This window comes from Hordeum vulgare, chromosome 1H (genome assembly GCF_904849725.1).
Source record: "Hordeum vulgare subsp. vulgare chromosome 1H, MorexV3_pseudomolecules_assembly, whole genome shotgun sequence".
Taxonomy (NCBI): domain Eukaryota; kingdom Viridiplantae; phylum Streptophyta; class Magnoliopsida; order Poales; family Poaceae; genus Hordeum; species Hordeum vulgare.
The window spans coordinates 360,345,173-360,366,992 of record NC_058518.1 but is presented as its reverse complement, the minus strand read 5'-3'; the positions used below and the strand labels follow the sequence as shown (position 1 = coordinate 360,366,992).

At 45.6% G+C, this 21,820-nt stretch overlaps 4 protein-coding genes across 4 annotated transcripts; 2 read left to right on the top strand and 2 right to left on the bottom strand.

The window, feature by feature from the left end:
• Positions 1 to 3,405: 3,405 nt before the first annotated feature.
• Positions 3,406 to 9,020, top strand: LOC123437114 (cyclin-dependent kinase E-1). Its single transcript, XM_045115685.1, has 15 exons — positions 3,406 to 3,826; positions 3,939 to 4,049; positions 4,170 to 4,273; positions 4,414 to 4,456; positions 4,549 to 4,647; positions 5,109 to 5,178; positions 5,262 to 5,356; positions 5,518 to 5,551; positions 5,639 to 5,723; positions 5,815 to 5,892; positions 6,013 to 6,060; positions 7,777 to 7,809; positions 7,902 to 8,010; positions 8,342 to 8,548; positions 8,653 to 9,020. Exons 1-15 carry the CDS (start codon positions 3,602 to 3,604, stop codon positions 8,722 to 8,724), a joined length of 1,413 nt encoding a protein of 470 aa, XP_044971620.1. The 5' UTR covers positions 3,406 to 3,601; the 3' UTR covers positions 8,725 to 9,020.
• A 4,064-nt stretch (positions 9,021 to 13,084) lies between these two features.
• Positions 13,085 to 14,984, top strand: LOC123437098. The gene is made up of 2 exons (XM_045115684.1): positions 13,085 to 13,295; positions 13,386 to 14,984. The coding sequence occupies exon 2, from the start codon at positions 13,407 to 13,409 to the stop codon at positions 14,808 to 14,810; it is 1,404 nt and encodes a 467-aa protein (XP_044971619.1). The 5' UTR covers positions 13,085 to 13,295; positions 13,386 to 13,406; the 3' UTR covers positions 14,811 to 14,984.
• Positions 14,985 to 16,282: 1,298 nt separating this feature from the next.
• Positions 16,283 to 17,169, bottom strand: LOC123411014. Its single transcript, XM_045103932.1, has one exon. It carries the CDS (start codon positions 17,050 to 17,052, stop codon positions 16,531 to 16,533), a length of 522 nt encoding a protein of 173 aa, XP_044959867.1. The 5' UTR covers positions 17,053 to 17,169; the 3' UTR covers positions 16,283 to 16,530.
• A 1,810-nt stretch (positions 17,170 to 18,979) lies between these two features.
• Positions 18,980 to 21,489, bottom strand: LOC123437081 (ADP-ribosylation factor-like). Its single transcript, XM_045115683.1, has 6 exons — positions 21,205 to 21,489; positions 20,731 to 20,821; positions 20,472 to 20,587; positions 19,941 to 20,000; positions 19,779 to 19,844; positions 18,980 to 19,447 (listed from the first exon to the last, which is right to left on the bottom strand). Exons 1-6 carry the CDS (start codon positions 21,259 to 21,261, stop codon positions 19,262 to 19,264), a joined length of 576 nt encoding a protein of 191 aa, XP_044971618.1. The 5' UTR covers positions 21,262 to 21,489; the 3' UTR covers positions 18,980 to 19,261.
• Between the last annotated feature and the right edge of the window lie 331 nt (positions 21,490 to 21,820).

Sequence of the window (21,820 nt, the reverse complement as noted above, 5' to 3'; positions counted from 1 at the left end):
TGGCGGTGGTGGCCCGGTAGTATCTTTGCGCTACCATGGGCTCAGCGGTAGTACCGCTGCAGCCAGCGGTAGTACCGCTGGAGGGTCAGCGGTAGTACCGCTGGACTCGGGCTGTAAGTGGGGGTAACGGTCTGATTCCTCCCCCCACTATATAAAGGGGGTCTTCTTCCCCCTTGGTCTTATCCATCCGTTGAGCTCTTGTTCTACCTCCATTGTTGACATTCTTAGAGCTTGCTTAGTCTCAATCCCTCCAATGATTCTTGCTTGTTCTTGAGGGAAAAGAGAGAGGAGATCTAGATCCACATCTCCACCAATCACTTTCTCCTCTATGTGAGGGGAACCCCTTGGATCTAGATCTTGGAGTTCTTTGTGAGCTCCTTGTTCTTCCTCTCATATTTCTCCATAGCTTTCGTTGTTGTGGAGGGATTTGAGTGTGAGGGACTTGACCACTTCGTGTGTTCTTGCCATTGCATTGGTTGCATCGGTTTGAGTTCTCCACGGTGATACGTGGAAGTGAAGTTTGAGAAGCTTATTACCTTTGGTACTTAGTACCCTAGATATTGTTCTTCGTGGATGCTTTGGCATCCTAGAAGCTTGGTGGTGTCTTGGAGCTCAAGCATTGTGGTGTAAAGCTCCGGGTAAGCGTCGGGGTCTCCAATTAGGTTGTGGAGATTGCCCCGAGCAATTTGTACGGGTACCGGTAACCGCCCCCAAGGGTTGCCACGTGTACGGGTTCGGTGACCGCCCCCAAGGGTTGCCATTTGTACAGGTTCGGTGACCGCCCTCAAGGGTCCCTTAGTGGAATCACGGCATCTTGCATTGTGCGAGGGCGTGAGGAGATTACGGTGGCCTTAGTGGCATCTTGGGGAGCATTGTGCCTCCACACCGCTCCAACGGAGATTAGCATCCGTAAGGGTGTTAACTTCGGGATACATCATCGTCTCCCCGTGCCTCGGTTATCTCTTACCCGAACCCTTTACTTATGCACTTTACTTTGTGATAGACATATTGTTTATTGTAATATATCTTGCTATCACTTAGTTGTTTATCTTGCTTAGCATAAGTTGTTGTTGCACATAGGTGAGCCTAGTTGTTTGTAGGTTTTGTGCTTGACATATTAAACGTTAGTTTTATTCCGCATTTGTTCAAGCCTAAACCTTAATTATTTTAAAGCGCCTATTCACCCCCCTCTAGGCGACATCCACATCCTTTCACCAACGGTGGACACCACCAACGATTTAAAGGTGATCAAGACTTCGGGCTTGTCCTACCACAAGCTTGTCAATGTCCAAGGTTAGTACAGGGTCTGGGGCGACGAGAAGAAGAAGCAGAAGAACTCCTTCGTTGATCTTACCGTGGCCATCATCGACTCCTATTATAGAGACATGAATGATGAGTGCGAAAAGGACAAGTCTAACTGGCACAAGTCCTGGGTGAACGAACTGGATGAAGAACACATCAAGTACACGGCCAGGGACGCGTACACAAGCTACAAGATGTACACGGGGATCATTGACATGAGGAAGTACCTCCTTCCTGCAGACGACGAGGGATAGCCACAAGCAAAGCAGTGGCGACAACCATCGTCGGAAGAACAATATGGTTTGATGATCGTCTACTTCTTGTAAATTTATATTAAGGAATGTACATGTGTTGTGTAGTCACTTATGTAATTGGATGTTGAATTGGTTATGCAACAATATTGGTGTTCTGTAGACACATCATAGATGTTGTGTAAACAGAGCAAATCAGATCTCATACAATTGTTTACCAGCAACCGTCTGCCCACAACACACATATCTTGTCACGATAGATCATTTGGGTTATTATTGGTTTTCCCACACAATTATGATGAATGAACTGTTTGCGGGGTATCACCCACACCTTCTTATGCTAACTTGTTTGTTCTTCTCAATCAGCGCAGAGAGTTTATTCGAGCGAAGTGTATGGCGTACTTCGCATACATATGTCTTTTGTTAACCGTTTGTGTCATCTTGGCTAATCGCAAATAGTTTCTAATGACCAATTGTATGCCATGCATCACACATGCAAGTCTCATCTGAATAGTGCCTCGTGGACAAACCATTGCACACAGTTTGTTGTATTGGCGATGGAGCTAGTACTATACCATTTACGATTCATGCATGCACACAGTCTGATCGAAGAATCTCTGATTGATGTGTCATCCTAGGACCTTCATGTAGTAGTGATTATTTTCCGTTTTCCTAGTTCTTTCCAAGGAGGCATGATTTAAACAACCAGACAACATCGCATCTGACACTCGAGGAAGGTACAACCCAACTATGTGGGATTTCAAACGATAATATATCCCTATTTTGCTCTCGGGGTGTTAACTACCATGACTTAGTTCTCAATTTGACATGATGATTGAATTTATGACTAGTCAAACGTTTGTTTTACTCAAATCGACACGTACCCAAGAGAAGAGTACACGTTGTATAGGAAAAAAGTAATGCGAGTGGCGCGTGAGGAAAGAGAGTGGGCCAACTGAAATATCAATGAGAATAGAGATGCATGACCATCAATACCAATCTATACATGTTGATGTTGTATCCATGCAAACAACATATGCCTCCAAGGGTCCCTCAAAAAGGAAAAAGTGTGCATCTAAGAGACAAATACGTTGAGCGATACAACTACCCTCCTCCCAGCAAGGTTGTTACTTGGGATGCGAGTCCAAATATTTTTTTAAACATAGTATAATTGAAGTCGTTCATATGCACGAGCATACCCTCACCCATATGAACGCGCACACACATACCTTATCCCTATGAGCATCTTTGAAAGACCGAGCCGACACATCATGTTGAGAATGATAAAGTTGCCACATACGCCTTCGTAGTCGATGAGAACGTCTCCTCCCGTTAAACGCACATCACGGAAGGCGTGAAATAAATTCAGTAAAATGCAAGCACCGATGCCAAGCGTGGGACTTGAACTCTCATGGACACGAGATACCACTATCCTCCTAATCATTCAACCATAAGTTGGTTTGCGAGTCAAAAAATACATGCAATTCAAAAGGGATAAACGAAGGGCAAGTTACCGTGCTTCTATACACACTACATGTTTGCATACCTATGGAATAAGAATATTTTGAGAAAGTTATTATAAGTGTTCTTCTAATAAAACGAAAACTATTGTTGATGTGCAAGAAAAAGGCATGAAATCTTTGTTTTTTTAGAATGAAAACAAGGTATTTCCTTTAAAAAAAAAGAATGAGAAGGTATGAATTCATAAACCAAAGCTGTGGACTCATAAATCGAAGCTGACCTCAGATAAAAATAAAATCGAAACTGACCGTTACCATCCGATCAGCAGCCAAAGGTGAGGATACAGGCCACGCTGCATATTTTGCAAAAACACTCTCTTCCCCAGCCTGCCCGCCCCCATCCGATCCCCCAATCCCTCTCTCACTCCGATTCGGGCGGGGCCCAAACCCTAGGTCGCCGGCTCCTCCCGAGGCGAGCCTAGCTGATCCGTTTGTTCTGCGCAAGCTCTGCCGTGTTTCTCTGCTGTTTCCTCTCTAAAGGAAGAAGAGGAAGAACGAGAGGGATTTGGTCGGCTGCCGTCGGCGGCGATGGGCGACGGCCGCGGCGGAGGGTCAAACCGCCCCGCGTGGCTGCAGCAGTACGAGCTGGTGGGGAAGATCGGCGAGGGCACCTACGGCCTCGTCTTCCTCGCGCGCCTAAAGCCAACGCATCCCCAGGCCGCTGGCCGCCGCGGCTCCCCCATCGCCATAAAGAAGTTCAAGCAGTCCAAGGAGGGCGATGGCGTCTCGCCTACCGCCATCAGAGAGATCATGGTAACCCGTCGCCGCCGCCGCCGCCGCCGGTTGCTTCATTCCTTCGTGGCGTTCCACACCCTGGCTATATAGGACTGTAATCCCTCTCCCTGCGCTTGCCCTTTGATTGCAGCTCCTGCGCGAGATCAACCACGAAAATGTCGTCAAGCTCGTCAACGTCCACATCAACCACGCAGACATGTCCCTCTATCTCGCCTTTGATTACGCCGAGCATGACCTCTATGTATGCAACTCCCGTCTCCTGCTCATATGTGCCTTTTTCATTCCTGTCAACATCTTACTATGAAATTCAAATCCAACTCCGATGGAATAATTAGTTAACGAAGCGCTGCTCAACCCGCAGGAGGTTATCCGGCATCACAGAGAGAAGCTTAACCTCTCCATTAACCAATACACAGTCAAATCCTTGCTCTGGCAACTGCTCAATGGCCTCAACTATCTCCATAGGTATGTCTATATTTTCAATTAACAAGTCGAATAGCATGATTCTCCATAAGCTGTGATGTCTTTACTGCAAATATATGCAACGTTTATCTGGGTCAATCCTATAAAAATCTGATCTATCCTACCTGTCTCCCCTTCTGCAGTAACTGGATTATCCATCGAGACCTCAAGCCTTCTAATATACTGGTATGTTGCTTCATGCTTCACGCTGATACGCAAATCTGTCCAGTATTGTCTCTTTTGCTTGCTAAGCATGCTGCAATGGTGTGCCCCAGTAGGTCATGGGAGAGGGAGAAGAACATGGAATTATAAAGATTGCTGATTTTGGCCTGGCTAGGATATATCAAGCTCCACTGAAACCACTAAGTGACAATGGGGTGAGTAGCTCTATCTACATTCCTATTTCAAGTAATGTGAGGGAACCAAAGGATGGTACTTTGGTAATGGATTGCAGTCATTCACTCATTCTGCCAAGTTACCACTAGCATTCTCAGGTTCCCCCTATTCTTATAGACTCAAAGCTTATACTTTGCAATTGCATCAAATATATTATCACACAGTGCACCGATTTTGAATGTTTGAGTTCAAGTATCTGACTGCAATTTTGGCCATTGATTGGAGTCCATTGACAGCCTAGGAGTATCCACATTAAGTCTTATAATAGTACCCTCTTAAACCATCTAAATTTATCTCTAATTGTACATTAATTAGGGCACGTGGTAGTATTATTTTGTACAACATTGCTTCATAAACAGCTGAGGCGGTAATGGTATATTTCCGCAGTACTTTTGACACTGTAATGTATTATGCTAATTCCCTGATTTGAAATATATTTCAGGTTGTTGTAACTATCTGGTATCGTGCACCTGAGCTGTTACTTGGAGCTAAACACTACACAAGTGCTGTTGGTATCCTTGCAAGGAGACAAAAGCAGATCCTTTTACTATCTACTTTTCTTCATTAATTCTGTTACTCTCTTAACCATCTCCAGACATGTGGGCAGTTGGTTGCATTTTTGCCGAATTGCTTACATTGAAACCACTGTTCCAAGGTGTTGAAGCGAAAGCTACTCCAAACCCTTTCCAAGTATGGGCAGTTACACTCAGTTAGTTAGTATTGCCATCTTGTTTTTAGATTATATCACTAGGCTAAAGTTGTTATATTTTACATGATGATCATGTCTCAAGTAACTTTCCTCCGTTTATGCCATTGGTATATCTCACAGTTGATTTACACATGTCTTGTAGCTCGATCAACTAGACAAGATTTTTAAGGTCTTAGGTATGTATTCCTTGTTTTTGCTTGTCTTGTTTGATTTGTCATGGTCCTCAGAAATATACTTACAATAATAACCCAATTCTTCTGAAGGTCATCCTACAGTCGAGAAGTGGCCTACCCTTGCAAATCTTCCATGCTGGCAAAATGACCAGCAACACATTCAGGGGCATAAGTAGTATGTTGAACATTGTTGAGCTGCTCTAAGAAGCCTTAAATATTGCTTTTATTATTACTTGACTTAATATACCGTTATCTTTCCCTTGCAGTGAGAACACAGGTCTTCATACTATTGTTCACTTGCCGCAGAAGGGTCCTGCATTTGACCTTCTCTCGAGAATGCTCGAGTATGTCTCTTGCTCTCTAGCTTGTTGGAGTCAACATTACATTGCTTGATGAACATATTTTTGGTTCTTTTTTGTACTACTATGTGTTGGTTTATTATCCTAGTATTCCTCATGTTTCAGGTATGACCCTCGAAAGCGTATTACAGCTGCACAAGCTTTGGAGCATGAGTAAATAATTAATACCTTCACCTATTCCCCCCCCCCCCCCCCCCTTTTTCGCGTGGTTGGATGCTTCTGTTTCATATCTGTATAACTAGTTCTTAGCTGATACGTGCTCTAGACTTGTAGTAAGCTACCCGAATCTAGATGAGCAAGCATGAAAAAGATGCTGCCCTGCAGTAGCTATCTGGTGCATATTTTAACTACCTGTCAAATTATGCATCCTTATTGGTGCTACCAAGTACTCCCTCTGTCCCAAAATAAGTGTCTCAACTTTGTACTAGCTCTAGTACAAAATTATACTAAGCTTGAGACACTTATTTTGGGACGGAGGGAGTATGAGATATCTGGAACATGCTTAAGTTTCCTTTGCACCAGTAGGGAGACTCTAGCCACCCCCATTATGCTACTGCCTAAACTGCCTTACTCCAGTCATCCAACACTATAGCTTAAATGTCCGCCTAACTTAAAAAAAATAGCCTTCCGCCAAACGTCGCAACCTTCCGTCAAACGCCTCATAGTAAGATAACATGCTAGCCTAGCCTTCCACCAAAATGAAGCACTTAATTAAGTGCTTTCCCTTTCCAACAACATGGAGCAAGCCATTTAGTGGCTTCCGCCGAAGATGCTATCCCTTCCGCCAAAACGTGCTATTTAATACATAATTACTAGTTAAAACATGCCGTTTAGTGGCTTACACCAAAGATGCTACCCTTCCACCAAACAGATTAATTAGTACCACTTAATTAGTGCTTTCGCCAAACGCCTTCACCTTCCGCCAAACAGGAAAAAAATTAGCAGCGGCCTTCCGCAATCCGGACGGAGAGGAGGGATACTTGGTGGCTTTTGATTGGCCAGATGGATGTACGGACTCCCTCAAAGCCCCCAAGGTTGCTACCAGTTTGCCGGAATTCAGACGTCTGGACGCGTCCGTGGACGTTTGAGGGATATCATTGGATGGCAAAAAGTGTCGGACTCCCACAAAGGACATATACGGACAATTTGAGGGTCCGTGTTGGAGATGCCCTTAGAAGCAGTTTGGAATTATTTTTGGAATCATGTCTATGTTTTAACCTCAAAATTTCTAGCATTCACATATATAATGTTTTTTAAACAAGTAAGGAGCTGCCTTCTGATATCTGTTATTAGTAACCATTAGGAGTTCGTTACAGCAGAAAAAAACGATAACAGCCTTACATCGAACCAAACATCCCTCCCCCCAAGCCACTCCTTGAACAGAGCACAGGTGCTAACAATATTAACTTCATCAGATAAGACCAGAAAAAGAGGCAGAACAACAGAGTAGTGCCACCGACTAATAATATTCAGTTTACAACGCTCAGAACAGATTCCACAAAAACGTTAGGTCTGTTCTTAACATGCATCAAAATTTGTGTTATTTCCTATTAGAAGAATGCTGAAATGGATCACAAGTATAAAGCAAAGCGGCCAAAACCAGGAACCAAAGGTTCTTTCAGTAGGATGGATCTGTACCTAATGTTGTCATTGCTAATTACACATAACTTTTAACCATGGAAACAATGTCGATCTGAGATAAACTCATGTCCTAATGCTGTAGAATATTTGAAATATGCAGGGAACACAGTGAATCATAGTCGTAATGCGTGGATATTGCCGATTACAGTTTAATATAACAACTCTTCTGATATTGGAGATTAAAGTTTAATATATCAACTCTTTTGAATACATCCACCTCTTTGCTAGGTACTTCCGGATGGACCCGCTACCTGGACGAAAGTAAGTTATGTGTGAATAGAGTCTTAACTGCCTCTACTTTAGAAAGTGAAAAGTTGTTCTCGTCTCTGTGCCTAAAATCTTTCTCTGGTCAGTGCACTTGTACCATCTCAGCCAGGCGAGAAAATTGTGGCATATCCTGTTCGTCCAGTAGATACGTCAACAGATTTTGAAGGAACAACAAGCCTTCAACCAACTCAACCGGTAATAGAAACTCTGTCTCTGCCTAAATCTTAATTTTTCAATCTCTGACCTGATCAGTGGAAAGCCTTTTCCAGAGAAGATTAGTGGGAAACTTGTGCAATGAATGTGCTACTTCTGATAGAGATTTAGATTTCTTCCTTGTAGCAAAATCATCTTCCCATGGTGCAGGACATATTTAGTTAGTCAGTCAAGTTAGTTGTAGGCATCACAAGATTTGTTTCTTGTTTAATTCCCTCGGAAGATTTGTTTCAGCCCCACTTTGAGTGAACCAAAATATTCTTAAGAACTGCCGTGCTATGATCTGTAATAACACGATGCATTCATGTTTCAGCCATCAGGGAACGGACCTCCGGGTGGCCAGCCTGTACCAAGACAAATCCCAAGGCAAATGCAACAGCCTATGGGTGGTATGCAAAGAATGCCTCCTGGTGCAAACATGGGTGCCTTTGGCGCAGCGCCCCAAGCAGGCATGGTTGGGATGAATCCCGGTAACATTCCGATGCAGAGAGGCGCAGGTGGCCAGTCTCATCCACACCAGGTTTGCTATACTTTTAATCCTCTTACGTTCCTAGCTACTGTTATTGTTATTTGAATAACACTTGGGACGATCAATAAGTCATTCGATTTTCTTGGCGTTTACAGTTGAGAAGGAAGGCTGATCAAGGGATGCAGATGCAGAACCCCGGGTACCCTCAGCAGAAGAGGCGCTTCTGACATCCTCCCTCCTGGGCACCGGTTGATATAAATGTACTCATGGCATCATCATGTATGTACATCTTCCAGATAGATATACAATTATACATCGTGTGGTGGCCATGTAAGCTTGTTGTTGTAGATTTATAGTGCTTATCTGCTAGCTTGGTAGGTTAAAGTAGCTGTAAGGGTCATTGTAGAGGAAATTTGGATGGTTGCCTTTTACAGCTACTTCGCTAAGCTGATCCATGCAGAATAACTGACATTCTGAATTCTGAATATACAAGACAAGCTGGTAGACATGCTAGTTTCATTCTTCTGCTCATGTTGGAAGACGAGTGGTATGGCAAGAAGTCACTTTGGATGAAGGGGTCCAGTGAGCCCTATATTTTGAATAGTGCCAAAATAATATTTTGAGGTTCCAAAAATTCTAAAAAAAAATCAACATGTTTATATGGATATGTATTACAGGCGTGCAAATTTTTATGCTGAAATAAATAACCATGCAAGTTACACAAAAATGACAAAATCGTGATTTCGGAAAGATGAACAGTGCATGTATTATTCACTGTCTAGAAATTGCCATTTTGTCATTTTTGTATAGTTCACATGTTTATTTATTTCATCACCAAACTGTATGCTATGTGTAATGTACATCCGTGTGATCATGTAGAATTCTTTTTGGATTTTTTTTAAAATTTAAATGTGATTTTTAAACTTCAATATATATTTTTTGTATTTTTCAAAAATCTAGGATCCATGGAGCTTCGATCCAAAAGTAATTTCTGAATCATCTGGCGATAGTTTGAGACAAAACATGTGATGGATTGTTTTGGAAATTATGTATGTAAAGTGTCAAAAAAATATTTTATTTGTTTGGTTAGTGAGAATTGATGAGGGTCAAGATGTGATCACTTAAACATCTCTTCCAACTCTCACCCGCCCTTGTCATCTCTTTGGTTCTTTTATCCTTTTGAGAATAGTTATCTCTTCACTTACTAACGGTAACTCCAGGTGGGTCACCAAATCGGGCCTTATCAAAAGTCCGCGAACATGTCTGGATGTGTCCATGGACAAAGATAGTGGTACAGGCCATTTAACAGCATATATCAGATGTCCATCCCACTTTAAATGAATCTTAAAAAAATATACAAAATTAACACTAAACTAGACGATATTTGTCAAATTTTGATATATTATAACTCTTGTGACCCACCCCTTGGCCGCGAGCCAGGCCACATGGACCCTACGAGATCCCCTCTCGTGGCTCCCGTGTTTTCTGAAACTTCATATGGTTGAAAGTTACAAACATATTTTTATTTGATTTGTTTTGATCCAAAAACCGTTTCTTCTTCTTCTCGGAACTCTAAAAAATAGAAGAAAACAACAACTAGATGTGGACATTGAATTAATAGGTTAGTAAAAAAAAGAAAGCTATGCAATAATAATATAAAAGTAGTATGAAATAATAAAAGAATATAGAAATAACAATCTATTCAAACCGGTCATTTTCCACTCAAAGGTGTTAGTGGAATGTATTTGAGACAACTTGGCGATTTTGATTGTGACGCTTCGATTTCCTAGATTGTAAGTCTCTAACTTATCCAATTTACACTTGAGTCCAACACATCTTCTTGAAGCTGACACGGCTCCTCTTCATGGAGCATGATGTCGTAGGTCATTCGAATTAATTTTTGCTCAACTGCCATACCCCTCCTAACCATACAATGGATCTGAATATTGATCCCCTAAATTATCATTCTCTAGCTGTAATTATCCCCAACCAAACACGTTGTAAGCTCATTTGAAATTATACCATGGGTTTAAGGGCCAATTTGTAACCCATGATAGGAAAGCCACATGAATAGGAAATTTACATGAGTTAGACATCAAGTCTTGTAGATTCTTACAGGAATCAGAAATGCATAAATCTCATAGGATAGTCGTTGGATGCTTCACATAAATTTTGCAAGAAATACCCAGGACAAAGAAAACAGAATGTTTGAGCAAATGCTTGTAGTTCTCTCAAGCATAATGAAAATGAAGGGTTTGTATAGGAATTCTGGAAGCCAATCTAGCAACCTAAGGGCGATGTGGTATTTTTCTTCATTCCATTCCTAAAAAATATTGCATACATACAACAAAAGCAATAACAACAACAATAAAGCCATCGAGTCGTGAAAAAGTTTGGCTAGGCTAAAGTTGAAACACACAATATCTCAAAATCAACTCATGATTCTGGTACATGAATAGCTAATCTTCACGCGCCCATATCCATGGCTAGTTCTTTGGCGATATTTCAATCATTTACATCTCTCATTATGGACTCTTTCATGTCAAATATTGTCACCTCTTTTAATATTATCAATACATTTTAACTGTCAGCCTGACGCTTTTGGGACCCTCGTTGTATATGCCTAAATCATCTTAGATCATAATGAACGAGCTTCTATTCAGTCGGTGCTACTAACTCGATCATGTATACCATTATTCCGGAGCCGGTCCTTTCTTATGTGGCCACATATACATCTTAATATGTGCATCTTGACTGTTGGGCATGACACCTTTTAGTTGGTGAATGCTCAACACCGTAGGTCGGATCATCGTCCTATAAAACATGCCTTTCACCTTTTGTAGCACTCTCTTGTCATGGAGGATGCGAGAAGCTTGGTGCCACTTCATCCATCCAACTTTGATTCGATGGCTCACTTTTTTATCGATATCATCGTCTTCTGCAACATTCACCCCAAATATCAAAAGGTTTATCTTTATAGCTCTAACTTTCTACTAACCCCGTCTGACGATAACATCACATCATCCACAAAAAACATACACCATGTGATAAGGTTTGTCCTTGTATATCCATCATGACATCATCCATCACCAAAGCAAAAAAGATAAGGTCTCAGGACTGAACATTGATGCAAACCTATTTTGATTGAAAAGTCAGCGATGCCGCCATCACTTGTTCCATACGGGGCCTAAAATTCCTCTACAACCCCTTTGTTTCAAACAGAGGCTTACATGTCACTACTAGTGAGGCACCTTCCATGATTTAACAGTATTCATCGACTTATGTGTTGTACTTGTATTTTAGGGTTGCGGTGTTTGTTCAAAAAGAGAAGACGTTCCCCTTAACTACGAAGCCGCCTAGAGTGACTTCGTGAACCTCAAGATGTTTTTTAGATGTGTCATCTCACTATCTCGGAGACGCTCACAGGGGTAGGATGTGCTTAGATGCGTTCATAGGGGTGAGAATATGTGACCATCTGCATTTGTATTATGTTTAAAATAAGGGGGCTGCTACCAATCCACCGGTGGATATTTACTAAAAATCCATCACCTCCACAGCCGTTCGATCTCGCCCATAGCCGTCCGATCCGCTCCTGATTTAATTCCTGAAACGACGTTCGAGTTCCAGAAACAATCGCTTTGTTGTAAAAAATAAACTTTGGATCCATTAAATCCTGAAACAACGGTCGAGTTTCAGAAACAATTGCTTGTTTCAGGAAAAAAAATGTTCGTCTTTCCGCAAAACATGGGTGCTGTTGCGGAAGAATTTTTTGCAACAAAGGTCATGTTTCAGGAATTTTTTGCAGCGGGCTGGGATGGGGCCGCGCTACGGCGGTGCGGGGCGACGGGCGGCGAGGCGTCTAGCCCCCTGGTTGCGGGAGCTCGCCGGCGTGGCCGAGGGGCTACGGCGGAGCCGAGAGCGGGCTGGGACGCCGCAGCACTCCGGCGGTGTGGGCGACGGCGGCTGGCCCTCGCCGCGTGAGGCGAGGCGGCTGCCCCGTGGTCGCGGGAGCTCGCCGTCGGGGCCGGGAGCAGGGCGGGGAAGGCCATGGCAACGGCGGCAGCTCCGGCGAGGCTGAGCGGCAACAAGCAGGCGGCGGGCGAGGTCGCCGGAGCCGAGGCGGAGCCGATGCAGGGGCGGCGACGGAGGGCACGCGAGGCCGCGGGCAGGCCGACGCCGGAGGCCGACGGCGGAGGGCGGCGAGCCGTAGCAGGCCGGCGGCGGCGAGGGTTGTCGGGCCGAGGCGGAGGCGGAGACATGGACTGGGTAGTTTTCCGAAACAACGCTCCAATTGCGGAAACAACGCTCCCAGTTTCAGAAAAAAGTCAAGACGATTGCGATGGCGGGATCTGACGAGCAGGTGGTGGATGGATCGCACAGATCCGCCGGTTGAACGATAGAGTTTTCCTTAAAATAAAGGGTTCCAAAAGTTATTAAAATAAAACAAAACAACAAAACACTCTGGGCCTCTGCAAAATTCAACCGAGAAGGAGACAGAAAAGGGGCCAGGATAGCCCAACGAAGCCCAAGGCTTGTCGTGCGGTGCTGCTGTCGGAATCGCTTTCTGGAGAAGAAAGCGGAACCAAATCAAATCGAATTCCAATCCAATGCGCAGACATCTCTACACCCCTTCCCCGTGGGAGACGGAGACGGAGGCGGAGGCGGTGCCGGAGCAGCCGGCCCCAGGATTAGTATTAGTAGGAGGAGGCGGCGGCGGCGGCGGCGGCGAAGGTTCTTGTTCCACCCGCTGCTTCTCCGTGGATTCGATCTATTGATAAGCGCTTCCGGCGACCCTCAGGTTCGCATCGCCCCCCGATCCCCTTTCCGCGAGTTGTTCCGAACCCTTGTTCGATTCGTTTCTCACCACGCAAGATATCGGATCTTTTAGGGCTATTCCGGACCAATCCTCATGGCCGGCTGGACTGATTCCGGCGGCAGCCGAGGGCGAGGCGGCGGCGGCGGCGGCTTCGCAAACCGCGGCGGCGCCAACGGCAATAACATGAACACCAGGTGGAGAGAGAGAAGGCCGCAGCCGCCGCAGCCTCAGCCGCAGCAACACCACCAGCAGCAACAACAGCAACACCACCAGCAGCAACAACAGCACGACCACCAGCAACATCAACAACAGCACCACCAGCAACATCAACAACAGCACCACCAGCAGCAGCATCGCTACCGTCCTGTCAACGACAATGACCGCTCCTCGCAGCAGTCGCGTCACTCACCAGCGGAGGAGCTGGATCGACAACAAGTGCAGGGAGGCTCCTCCACTTCCGCCCGGCGCCCGCGGCCAACTCGTCCACCACAGGCTCGCCCCACCTTCACGGACCACAAGCTGTCTCCTACCTCCACACCCAATGCCAACGAACCGGACGACAAGGCCAGGCGGAATGCTGCCAACTTTGAGTGCAATGTCTGCTTTGACATGGCTGACGACCCCGTCGTCACCAAGTGCGGCCATCTCTTCTGCTGGGAGTGCCTCTATCAGTGGCTCCATGTCCACTCCAACCATCGTGAGTGCCCTGTCTGCAAGGGCCAGGTTGCTGACGATGCCATTATACCCATCTATGGACGTGGCGGCTCTGCAGCGTCTGTTCAAGCCGCACCGCCAAGGCCCACTGGGGCCAGAGTTGAAAGCTCCAGACAGCAGCAGCTGCAGCAGGCTTCTGCTGCAAACTGGACTATGCTGGGCGACCATGAAGACGACGACCCCTTTGATCTCCAGGAGATTCGTCTTGGCTTTGGAATTCACAGGCTGAGAGATGCTGTGTTGAGTTTCATACCCGATGACCATGTCGACATCGAGCAAGATTATGATGACTACACTGATCCCTACCTCCACCACAGCTTTGATGAGGTATATGGCTCTGATTTTACGCGACTCCCAATTTTTAGATCTGCCGACGCCGCTGAAGCCGCGATTGGCTCTTCCCGGCGACATGGTCATCATAGTGTTTTTTCTGATGACATTATGGATACATTCTTTGACAACACAACCCATCAGGAGCCAGATTTTGGTTACCGCGGTGGTCGGCGTCAGCGCGGGAGAGCAAGAGGAATGACATCCGCAGATCATTTCAACGATCACATGGTTGACATGGTGTTGGAGAGTAGCTTGCGGATCGAGGACAGCAGCGGTGCATCTTACCGTGACACCAGTGCTGGTCCTCATCATCATAGTAATAATACAGGTGGTTCCTCTCGGCCTAATGGTGGATGGACCGAGAGAAGAGGAAGAAGCAACCGTAATTCAAACTCCGGTGGTGGAAGAGGAACGCAGAATAGCAGGAGGCAAGGAGCAAATTACAATTGATCATGGCCTGAAAGTGGCAATCAAATAAATCCAGCCTTGAATTATTCTTTCTTATGATTCTCTGTTCCGTTACTTTTGTAGCCGCCCCATCTGGGCACCTTGATAAGCATATAGTATTTGAATATTGGGGTGAATGTTTCTTCTCGTTCATGCAATTAACATTACATGTGGTTATATTCTCCTTGCCATTGCTTGCTATGTTACTTCATGGTATGATCTATTGATTGGAAGTCCTCGGCAGAAGGTGGCCATGCTGTTGATCCTATTGTAGTAAATGTTAGTTTGATTTCTGCTGGTTGGGTAGAATTAGGAAGTATGACCAGGACATGTGTCTGGAAGGAGAGTAGGACTATATAGTAAGATGGCAAGAAACTTACAAGAACTTGGCCTAGTTAGACTAGAGCAAACAGACTCCAACTCTAAGCTATCACTATCCATCTCCTTTGCAAACTTCCAGAGTTGAAATTCAGAAAATTGAGATTGGCCAATTCAGGCTCCTTCGCCTGGAGCGCTAGATTTTCGAAAACTGGGCACCGTGCCGCTTCCTTACGCTCCAAGCGATTAATAAGATAACCAGTATGTCAAACTCCCTCTTGCTGCACTTGGGAATCAGGTTTCTAGCGTGCAGCCACCAGGGTTCTAAGTCTGTCAACAGGGCTTGGAGCGGGGAAGAAGTTTTCTGTTCTGAAGCAAACCTGTGGAGCTATGACCCGTGGTTTCCTCATCTTGCAGAAAGAGATTGCAGGAAGCCATGTCATCTTGAAGTGATCTGACGACCAGATCCTGTACTGAATAGCTAGCCAAGCGAAAATGTTTATCTGTAATTTACTCTCCTCCTCACCTGCATTTAGGCCTTGTTCGGTTCCTTCAGATTTAAAGGGGTTTGAAGAAGATTGAGAGGGATTAAATCCCCTACAAATTAAATTCCACCTAAATCCCCTCTTGGGAGGGATTAACAGAACAAGGCCTTTGCATCCTCCTGGGAGGGATTAACCGAACAAGGCCTTTGGGATGCAAAGCGGACGGGGTTTGTGAACTAATTTGGTTTCCGGGAACCATCATCTCTGATAAAAAAATAATCAGAAAACCACCATTTCTAAAGCTGATGTGTACTACTCCCTCTCTAAAAAAAGTACGACATTTTAGGTCACTCAAGAACTAGCAACGCTTTTCCCCATGGGAGTGGAGCACACACAAGACCCTTGTTGCCCGTCGCGCAACTTGCCCCACAAGGCCACAGCGCCGCAATGGCGGCCACCACTCCCGCTGTCCATGCTGAGTCCTACTGTACCGCTCTCCAATTCGCGTTGCCCAGAGCCCAGCCCTCCCTTGCATCCGCCGGTCCCCAATAATCGTCAATTTGTAAGTCATTGACACCATTTGAAGAATGAAGGACAATCTGCGGGGACGGGCGACGGTTATCATTTTGTTTGTGACTTTTCTATTTCTAGGCTCAAGCATTGTAGGAGCAATAGAGAAGCAAATAAGATTGCTCATATTTTCTCCAACTTTCGAATGGTTTCTAAATGAAATTGTACCTTTCCTCATAAACGATGCAACTATGATTATGAGCTAGAACTAAAGCAAACGAAAGGAAAAATATACGGCTAGAACCCAAACGAAAGCTTCAGCAAACTAAAAGGACCAATGAGCTAGCTAGGCTACTGACGACGATACAGGCAGCGAACTAGTTGATCCAGGAGGGAGGGGGCGCCGCGGCTCAGTTGTCGTCGCCGTAGGCGAGGAAGCGGTAGCGCTCCTCGTAGGGCCCGTCGAAGTGGAGGTCCGCCTCCAGCCACTTGGGGTACCTGACCAGGTCGCCGGCGACGAAGTGCATGTACTCCTCGCCGGTGGTGGCCCCGGCGGGGAGCACGCGGACCTCGCCGGCGACGATGTACACCAGCTGGTCCACCTGCCAGTCCCAGGCCAGGCGGCAGCGGCCCCCCGTGCGCCACGTCGACCACGTCTCCATCGCCCGCAGCGCCTCCACCCGCTCCTGCGCCGCCGCGCCGCGCACCACGCGCACCTTGTACACGTCCTCCACGGGGCGCCGGCCCAGCACCCGCCCGTCGGTCGCTGCTGCTGCCGCTGACACCGCCACCGCCGCCGCTAGCCCGCACCTCCTCCTCCTGCTGCTAGCGGCAGCGCCGGCCGCGGGCATGCTGACCGACATGGGAACGTGGGGGAGGCGGGCGAGATGGCATCCCGCCCCCGCTGCCGCCCCGGCCGTTCCTGCTGCCATCTCTCTCTCACGCTGACTGCTACGCTCTCGTCTCGCTCGCTTTGTCTGCCTCCTTTACCTTACCTTATCCTCCTTCCTCAGTCGGCTATGGACGGGGCCTATCTTGGCTTACTTGTTACCAGTCTCCAATTAATTATTTAGTGCCCTAGGGGTGTAACACGGAACATCTTCAGCGACTTGCAAATTCAGACCATTAAAAGCATCTCCAACGGTCGCTCTCCGCGCCCCGTGCAAAAAACTAGTTTGTCGCACGCGCTTCGACTGGTTTAGCGCGGCCGTCAGCGCTGGCTCCAATAAAATGCAGCGCACAAAAATACAACGCGCGGCACGCAGAAACCACATATACATTTCAAATAGAAGCAAAAATGATCAAACTAAACAAAATAAATCAACAATAAATAGTTCTATTTTGTTATCATTACAACCCAAACAAATAGTTTATCGTTCAGTACAACAAATACTGTAATAAACACAACAAATAGTTCATAAACAATACAATGTCGAACGCAGAAATCATGCTCTTTGTCGGAAGCGCGGCGGCGCGGGGATAGGCCGGGAAAGCGTCTGAACTGTCGCCGGGGGGCGCGGGCGGCGGCGCGGCTGGATGGGGGTGGAAGTGGGAGAGCGAGCGCACGAGAGTCCAGCGCGCGGGAGAGGGCACAGCAAATAAGCGGCGCGCGATTGCATTTCGGCCAGCGCGCTGAACTACATATGCCGCGCGCGCTGTTTTTACGCGCCCGCTGGAGCAACAATACCGGTTGCACGCGCGCTAAAACACCCACTTTTGCGGCGCGGCGCTAGTTTGGCGTGGCTGTTGGAGATGCTCTAAACGACTGTAAACGCGCCCGATCATTGCGTCCTCTATTCCATCCACGAAGTTACACTCCTCATTTTCCTTTTCGTATGTCCAATCACTTACAGGTGATTGATGAAGAGAAAGAGAGAGAAAGAAAAAATAAATAAAGAAAAAAAAGTGGTCCGGGTAGGGTCGCGTCCAATGTGATGGACTGACCGGATGTGTCCGTGAGTCCTCATATCCTCTTCATATTTGAGATGGATATGAGGGTTTACGGACAGTCCGGATATATAGGGACGATATGAATGGTCTGGTTGGGTCACTTTTTTCCTTCTCTCTTCTATCCGATCACTAAACGGACGTGTCTATATGAAGGGTCATTTAAAGGGTCCGGCCGTAGATGCGGAAAACATAATAAGTTGGAACATTCGCTGGGGTACATGGCAATTGCCAACGATTTTTATGGCAGTTTCTTCAAGATTAGCATGACAATTTTAGGTAGTGAAGGCATTTTTTTTTACCACTGTTTGATCTTGATCAAATGGCTGTGATTGCGTTTGCTGGGAGTTCCTTCTCAACGGACGTTCATCAATTAACGTTGCCGTTTTTATGGCATTTTTATATTGTCAGATACAAAAACTCGCGCACAGGTTAAGTACAAATTTACACCCTGATTTCTAGCTAGCAAAGCTAGACGATGAGCTACAGTATTGCACTCCCTTCCTATCTTTCTGATAAGAAAATCATCTTGGTTCTTTAAGGGTTTGATTTGTTAAGATATTCTCCGCAACTTTTCTAAATACTTCCTCTGTTTCTAAATACTTGTTGTTGGGAGAACTACACCAGTTCTCTCTAACAATAAGTATTGTGGTACCGAGGGAGTACATCTCTTTGTATCTGCTAACTCCAGCAACAACATTACCCGACTCCAGAATAGTAGGAGCCCGAGAAATATCACTCATAATTTTCAACCCCCTACAACACAGGCCCTTTGCTTCAGCTTCTTCCACATGGATTTGAAGCAGCTAACACCACCACGTCCACAACACCAACAATCCAAGAAAAGCATCCCATATTGTTCCTATTTTAGCCTTGGCATTCTAGCTAGTCATTCCCAACAAATGAAGAAAGTAGAGTAAATACTGTGATTTCTTCAGACTAAACCACAAATATTAAGCGTGTCATGCCATCAGTAGAAACATCAGTATTTACATCCCACAATCCTAGAGTAGAACAGAATATATATGCGCCTCCAACTAAGAGGATGACCCCCTCTTCAGAAAACGCATCTCCTCTTGTGAATCATTCATACTACAACAAATCTGTCGAACACATCAAAAAGCGGCCACAGGGCAGACACAAAAAGGAAAAATGAGGGGCCAAGAAACACAGACGGTCCTTCCCTGTTACTCTTTACGCCGATGTCGAAGCTAACCGCCCTGTAGCTCGCATTTCATCCAGGGTCGTCGCTAGCCAGTCCAAGCCTTCATACAGGCCATCGCCTTTAAGAGCACAGGTACCTTGGATATGCCAGATACGATTGTTCAGGTCGTACAGACCAAGACCCTCGCATACTTCCATCGGAGTCATTGCTCCCCTCTGCATCCACAAGACATACATACACTATATGTTTAAGCATACAAACAGTGAAATAAACCACGTTATCTATGCCAAAATAAACTCTTGTCATAATGAAACTGAAAATATCAGCAAAGCTACTTCAGCCACACATAAATGCAGCATGTCCATATATGTAAACAATGTAAATCCCCTACAATCTGCAAACTCTTTAGATATGCACACAGGAAGCAGGTCCGAACGAAGTGTATTAAAGGTAGAGAATTATAATGTAGTAGTATTCTACACAAACCACACCATCTTGAATAAGTACACTATACACGCGGTACAAAAGAAACCATGACAAGCATACCATGTCTTGCTTGTTAGCAAACACCAATAATACACTGTTGAGCATAAACGGGTCATTGATTATGGCCTGCAAGAGATATCAGATTACAGTAAGTTAGAACACATATCACAAAAGATATTACCACAGAAACAGGAACGGTTCTCGATAAGAAATGCCATAAACCTGAAATTCAGCCCTGGCTCTTCCAATTCTATCCCTGTCGAGGGAATCGACCACATAGATCTGCAAGTTAACAAAAGCAACGGCGAAAGCTTATATATCAAGAAAACAGTGTCATACAACAAATCACAATGCCTCATCAATAAACCAAAAGTGAATTCTAGCATGATGCATGAAGATGAAGGTCCTGGGCTAGGTAGGGAGATGTGTACCAACATCCAGACACTTACCCTGTTTGGTTAACAATTCTACCATTTCTGTTTTTGGTGGTTCAGCAGTTAAGAGCACTAACATACGCAAAGTGGAATGAGCTCAATACTTAATATCCATAGATAAGTTAATTGACCATCTTTCCTGGTGACTACTACTGAACTTGTTCATAAATTAGACGGGCACAAAAGAGAAGCAAATAAAGAATGAAACAACTAACCAGAGGAGTATTTTCATAGCTTTTGTAATCATATGTTCCTATGCTGAATTGCTACATAAAATACAACGAAACAACATGCAAGCATATGGAATAAGAGTAATGACCAGAGCATCTGTGTTGTTGAAGTAGTGCCTCCACAAGGGCCTCAATTTCTCCTGGCCACCCACGTCCCACACAGTGAACACTACATTCTTGTACTGAACCTTCTCAACATTGAAGCCTGCAACACAAAACAGAGCGTCACACGAACGGATTTATTAGCAAAGTAGTTTAAGGGCCGTCGCGTTGAGCTGGATGAAAGTACAGTTCATGAACCCAAACATTAGTTAATAAGTTAGAGATAGGCAGGCACGTATGTTGTACCAATAGTGGGAACGGTGGAGAGTACTTCGCCAATGTGTAGCTTGTAGAGTATGGTGGTTTTACCGGCTGCATCCAACCCAAGCATCACCACCTAGCATAAGGCAACAGGCCGTTCCATTAGAATATAAGGAGCACAACGAATCAACTTGGATCTTCGTGCCCTCTGAGTATCTCTGATGATACATGGATGATATACAAGAAGCAACTAAGATGGCAAAAAAGCAGCTAGTAAGTAAAGCGAGCACCATCACATGGTTTTGATATGTAAAATCTGCTAGCTCCTCAGTTGTATGTATTCAGGATGAAAAAATCAAATCATATCGAATCATACGAAACTAAATCAAAGGAGGAGTGGATCAGGGAACGGATACATCTTACTGCAATACTACATGCCCGTACGACGATACAAGTCGGTCGATCGATCCATCCGCCCAACAAACTAATTAGGAGAACAGAGAAGAAAAGAGGGCGCACCCGCATCTCCTTGTTGCCGAAGAAGGCATCGAAGAGCTTGCGGAAGGCCTGACCCATAACCCTGGATCAGGAGAATCTGGCCGGCTGGTCGGCCGCCGAAGAGGATGAGAATGGAACGGCTAGTGGAAGGTTATGGGATGCGCGCGGGGTTCGGGGAAGGCTCGATCGTCCCCGCCCTTGCCTGCCTTCCTTCCTCTGGCCGAAGTCGGAGCCGGAGACGAGGGGGGTGAGGAGGACGAGGAGGTGGAGATGCTGAGCTCACTGGTGTTGGGGGGTGGTACCGGATTCCCAAGGGGTGATCTGGGCCGTCTACTTTTACATGGGCCCCAACGACCATGTGAGCGGGTTGCAGTTAGGTCACAGCATCTCTGGAACATCCCATATAACTTCAATCAGGTGCGTTTTTTCGGTCATTTTATGTGATGATCCAAAAATACGGCCCGAGCAGATCCGTCAAAAAAGGCCTGACCTGTAAATTGCCCATGATTCTGGTATATATGCCGGATCCGGGCTGATTTAGGGTTCGCGTCTCGTTTCCTACATCAAGCTCTGTCGCGAAACATCTCCTCCAACGAGAAATTCTTAGATCTCTAATGTCGATTTGTGCCGTGTTTAA

Bases quoted from the DNA above. Each gene is read 5' to 3' on its own strand.
- LOC123437081 (XM_045115683.1), bottom strand. From the start codon at position 21,261: ATGGGTCAGGCCTTCCGCAAGCTCTTCGATGCCTTCTTCGGCAACAAG. The intron at 20,822-21,204 runs GTGCGCCCTCTT...GCCTTATGCTAG, and splicing joins TCGGCAACAAGGAGATGCGG to GTGGTGATGCTTGGGTTGGA. The intron at 20,001-20,471 runs GTCATTACTCTT...GTTAACTTGCAG, and splicing joins TCAACAACACAGATGCTCTG to ATCTATGTGGTCGATTCCCT.
- LOC123411014 (XM_045103932.1), bottom strand. From the start codon at position 17,052: ATGGCAGCAGGAACGGCCGGGGCGGCAGCGGGGGCGGGATGCCATCTC.
- LOC123437098 (XM_045115684.1), top strand. From the start codon at position 13,407: ATGGCCGGCTGGACTGATTCCGGCGGCAGCCGAGGGCGAGGCGGCGGC.
- LOC123437114 (XM_045115685.1), top strand. From the start codon at position 3,602: ATGGGCGACGGCCGCGGCGGAGGGTCAAACCGCCCCGCGTGGCTGCAG. The intron at 5,357-5,517 runs GTATGGGCAGTT...CATGTCTTGTAG, and splicing joins CTACTCCAAACCCTTTCCAA to CTCGATCAACTAGACAAGAT. The intron at 5,552-5,638 runs GTATGTATTCCT...ATTCTTCTGAAG, and splicing joins CAAGATTTTTAAGGTCTTAG to GTCATCCTACAGTCGAGAAG.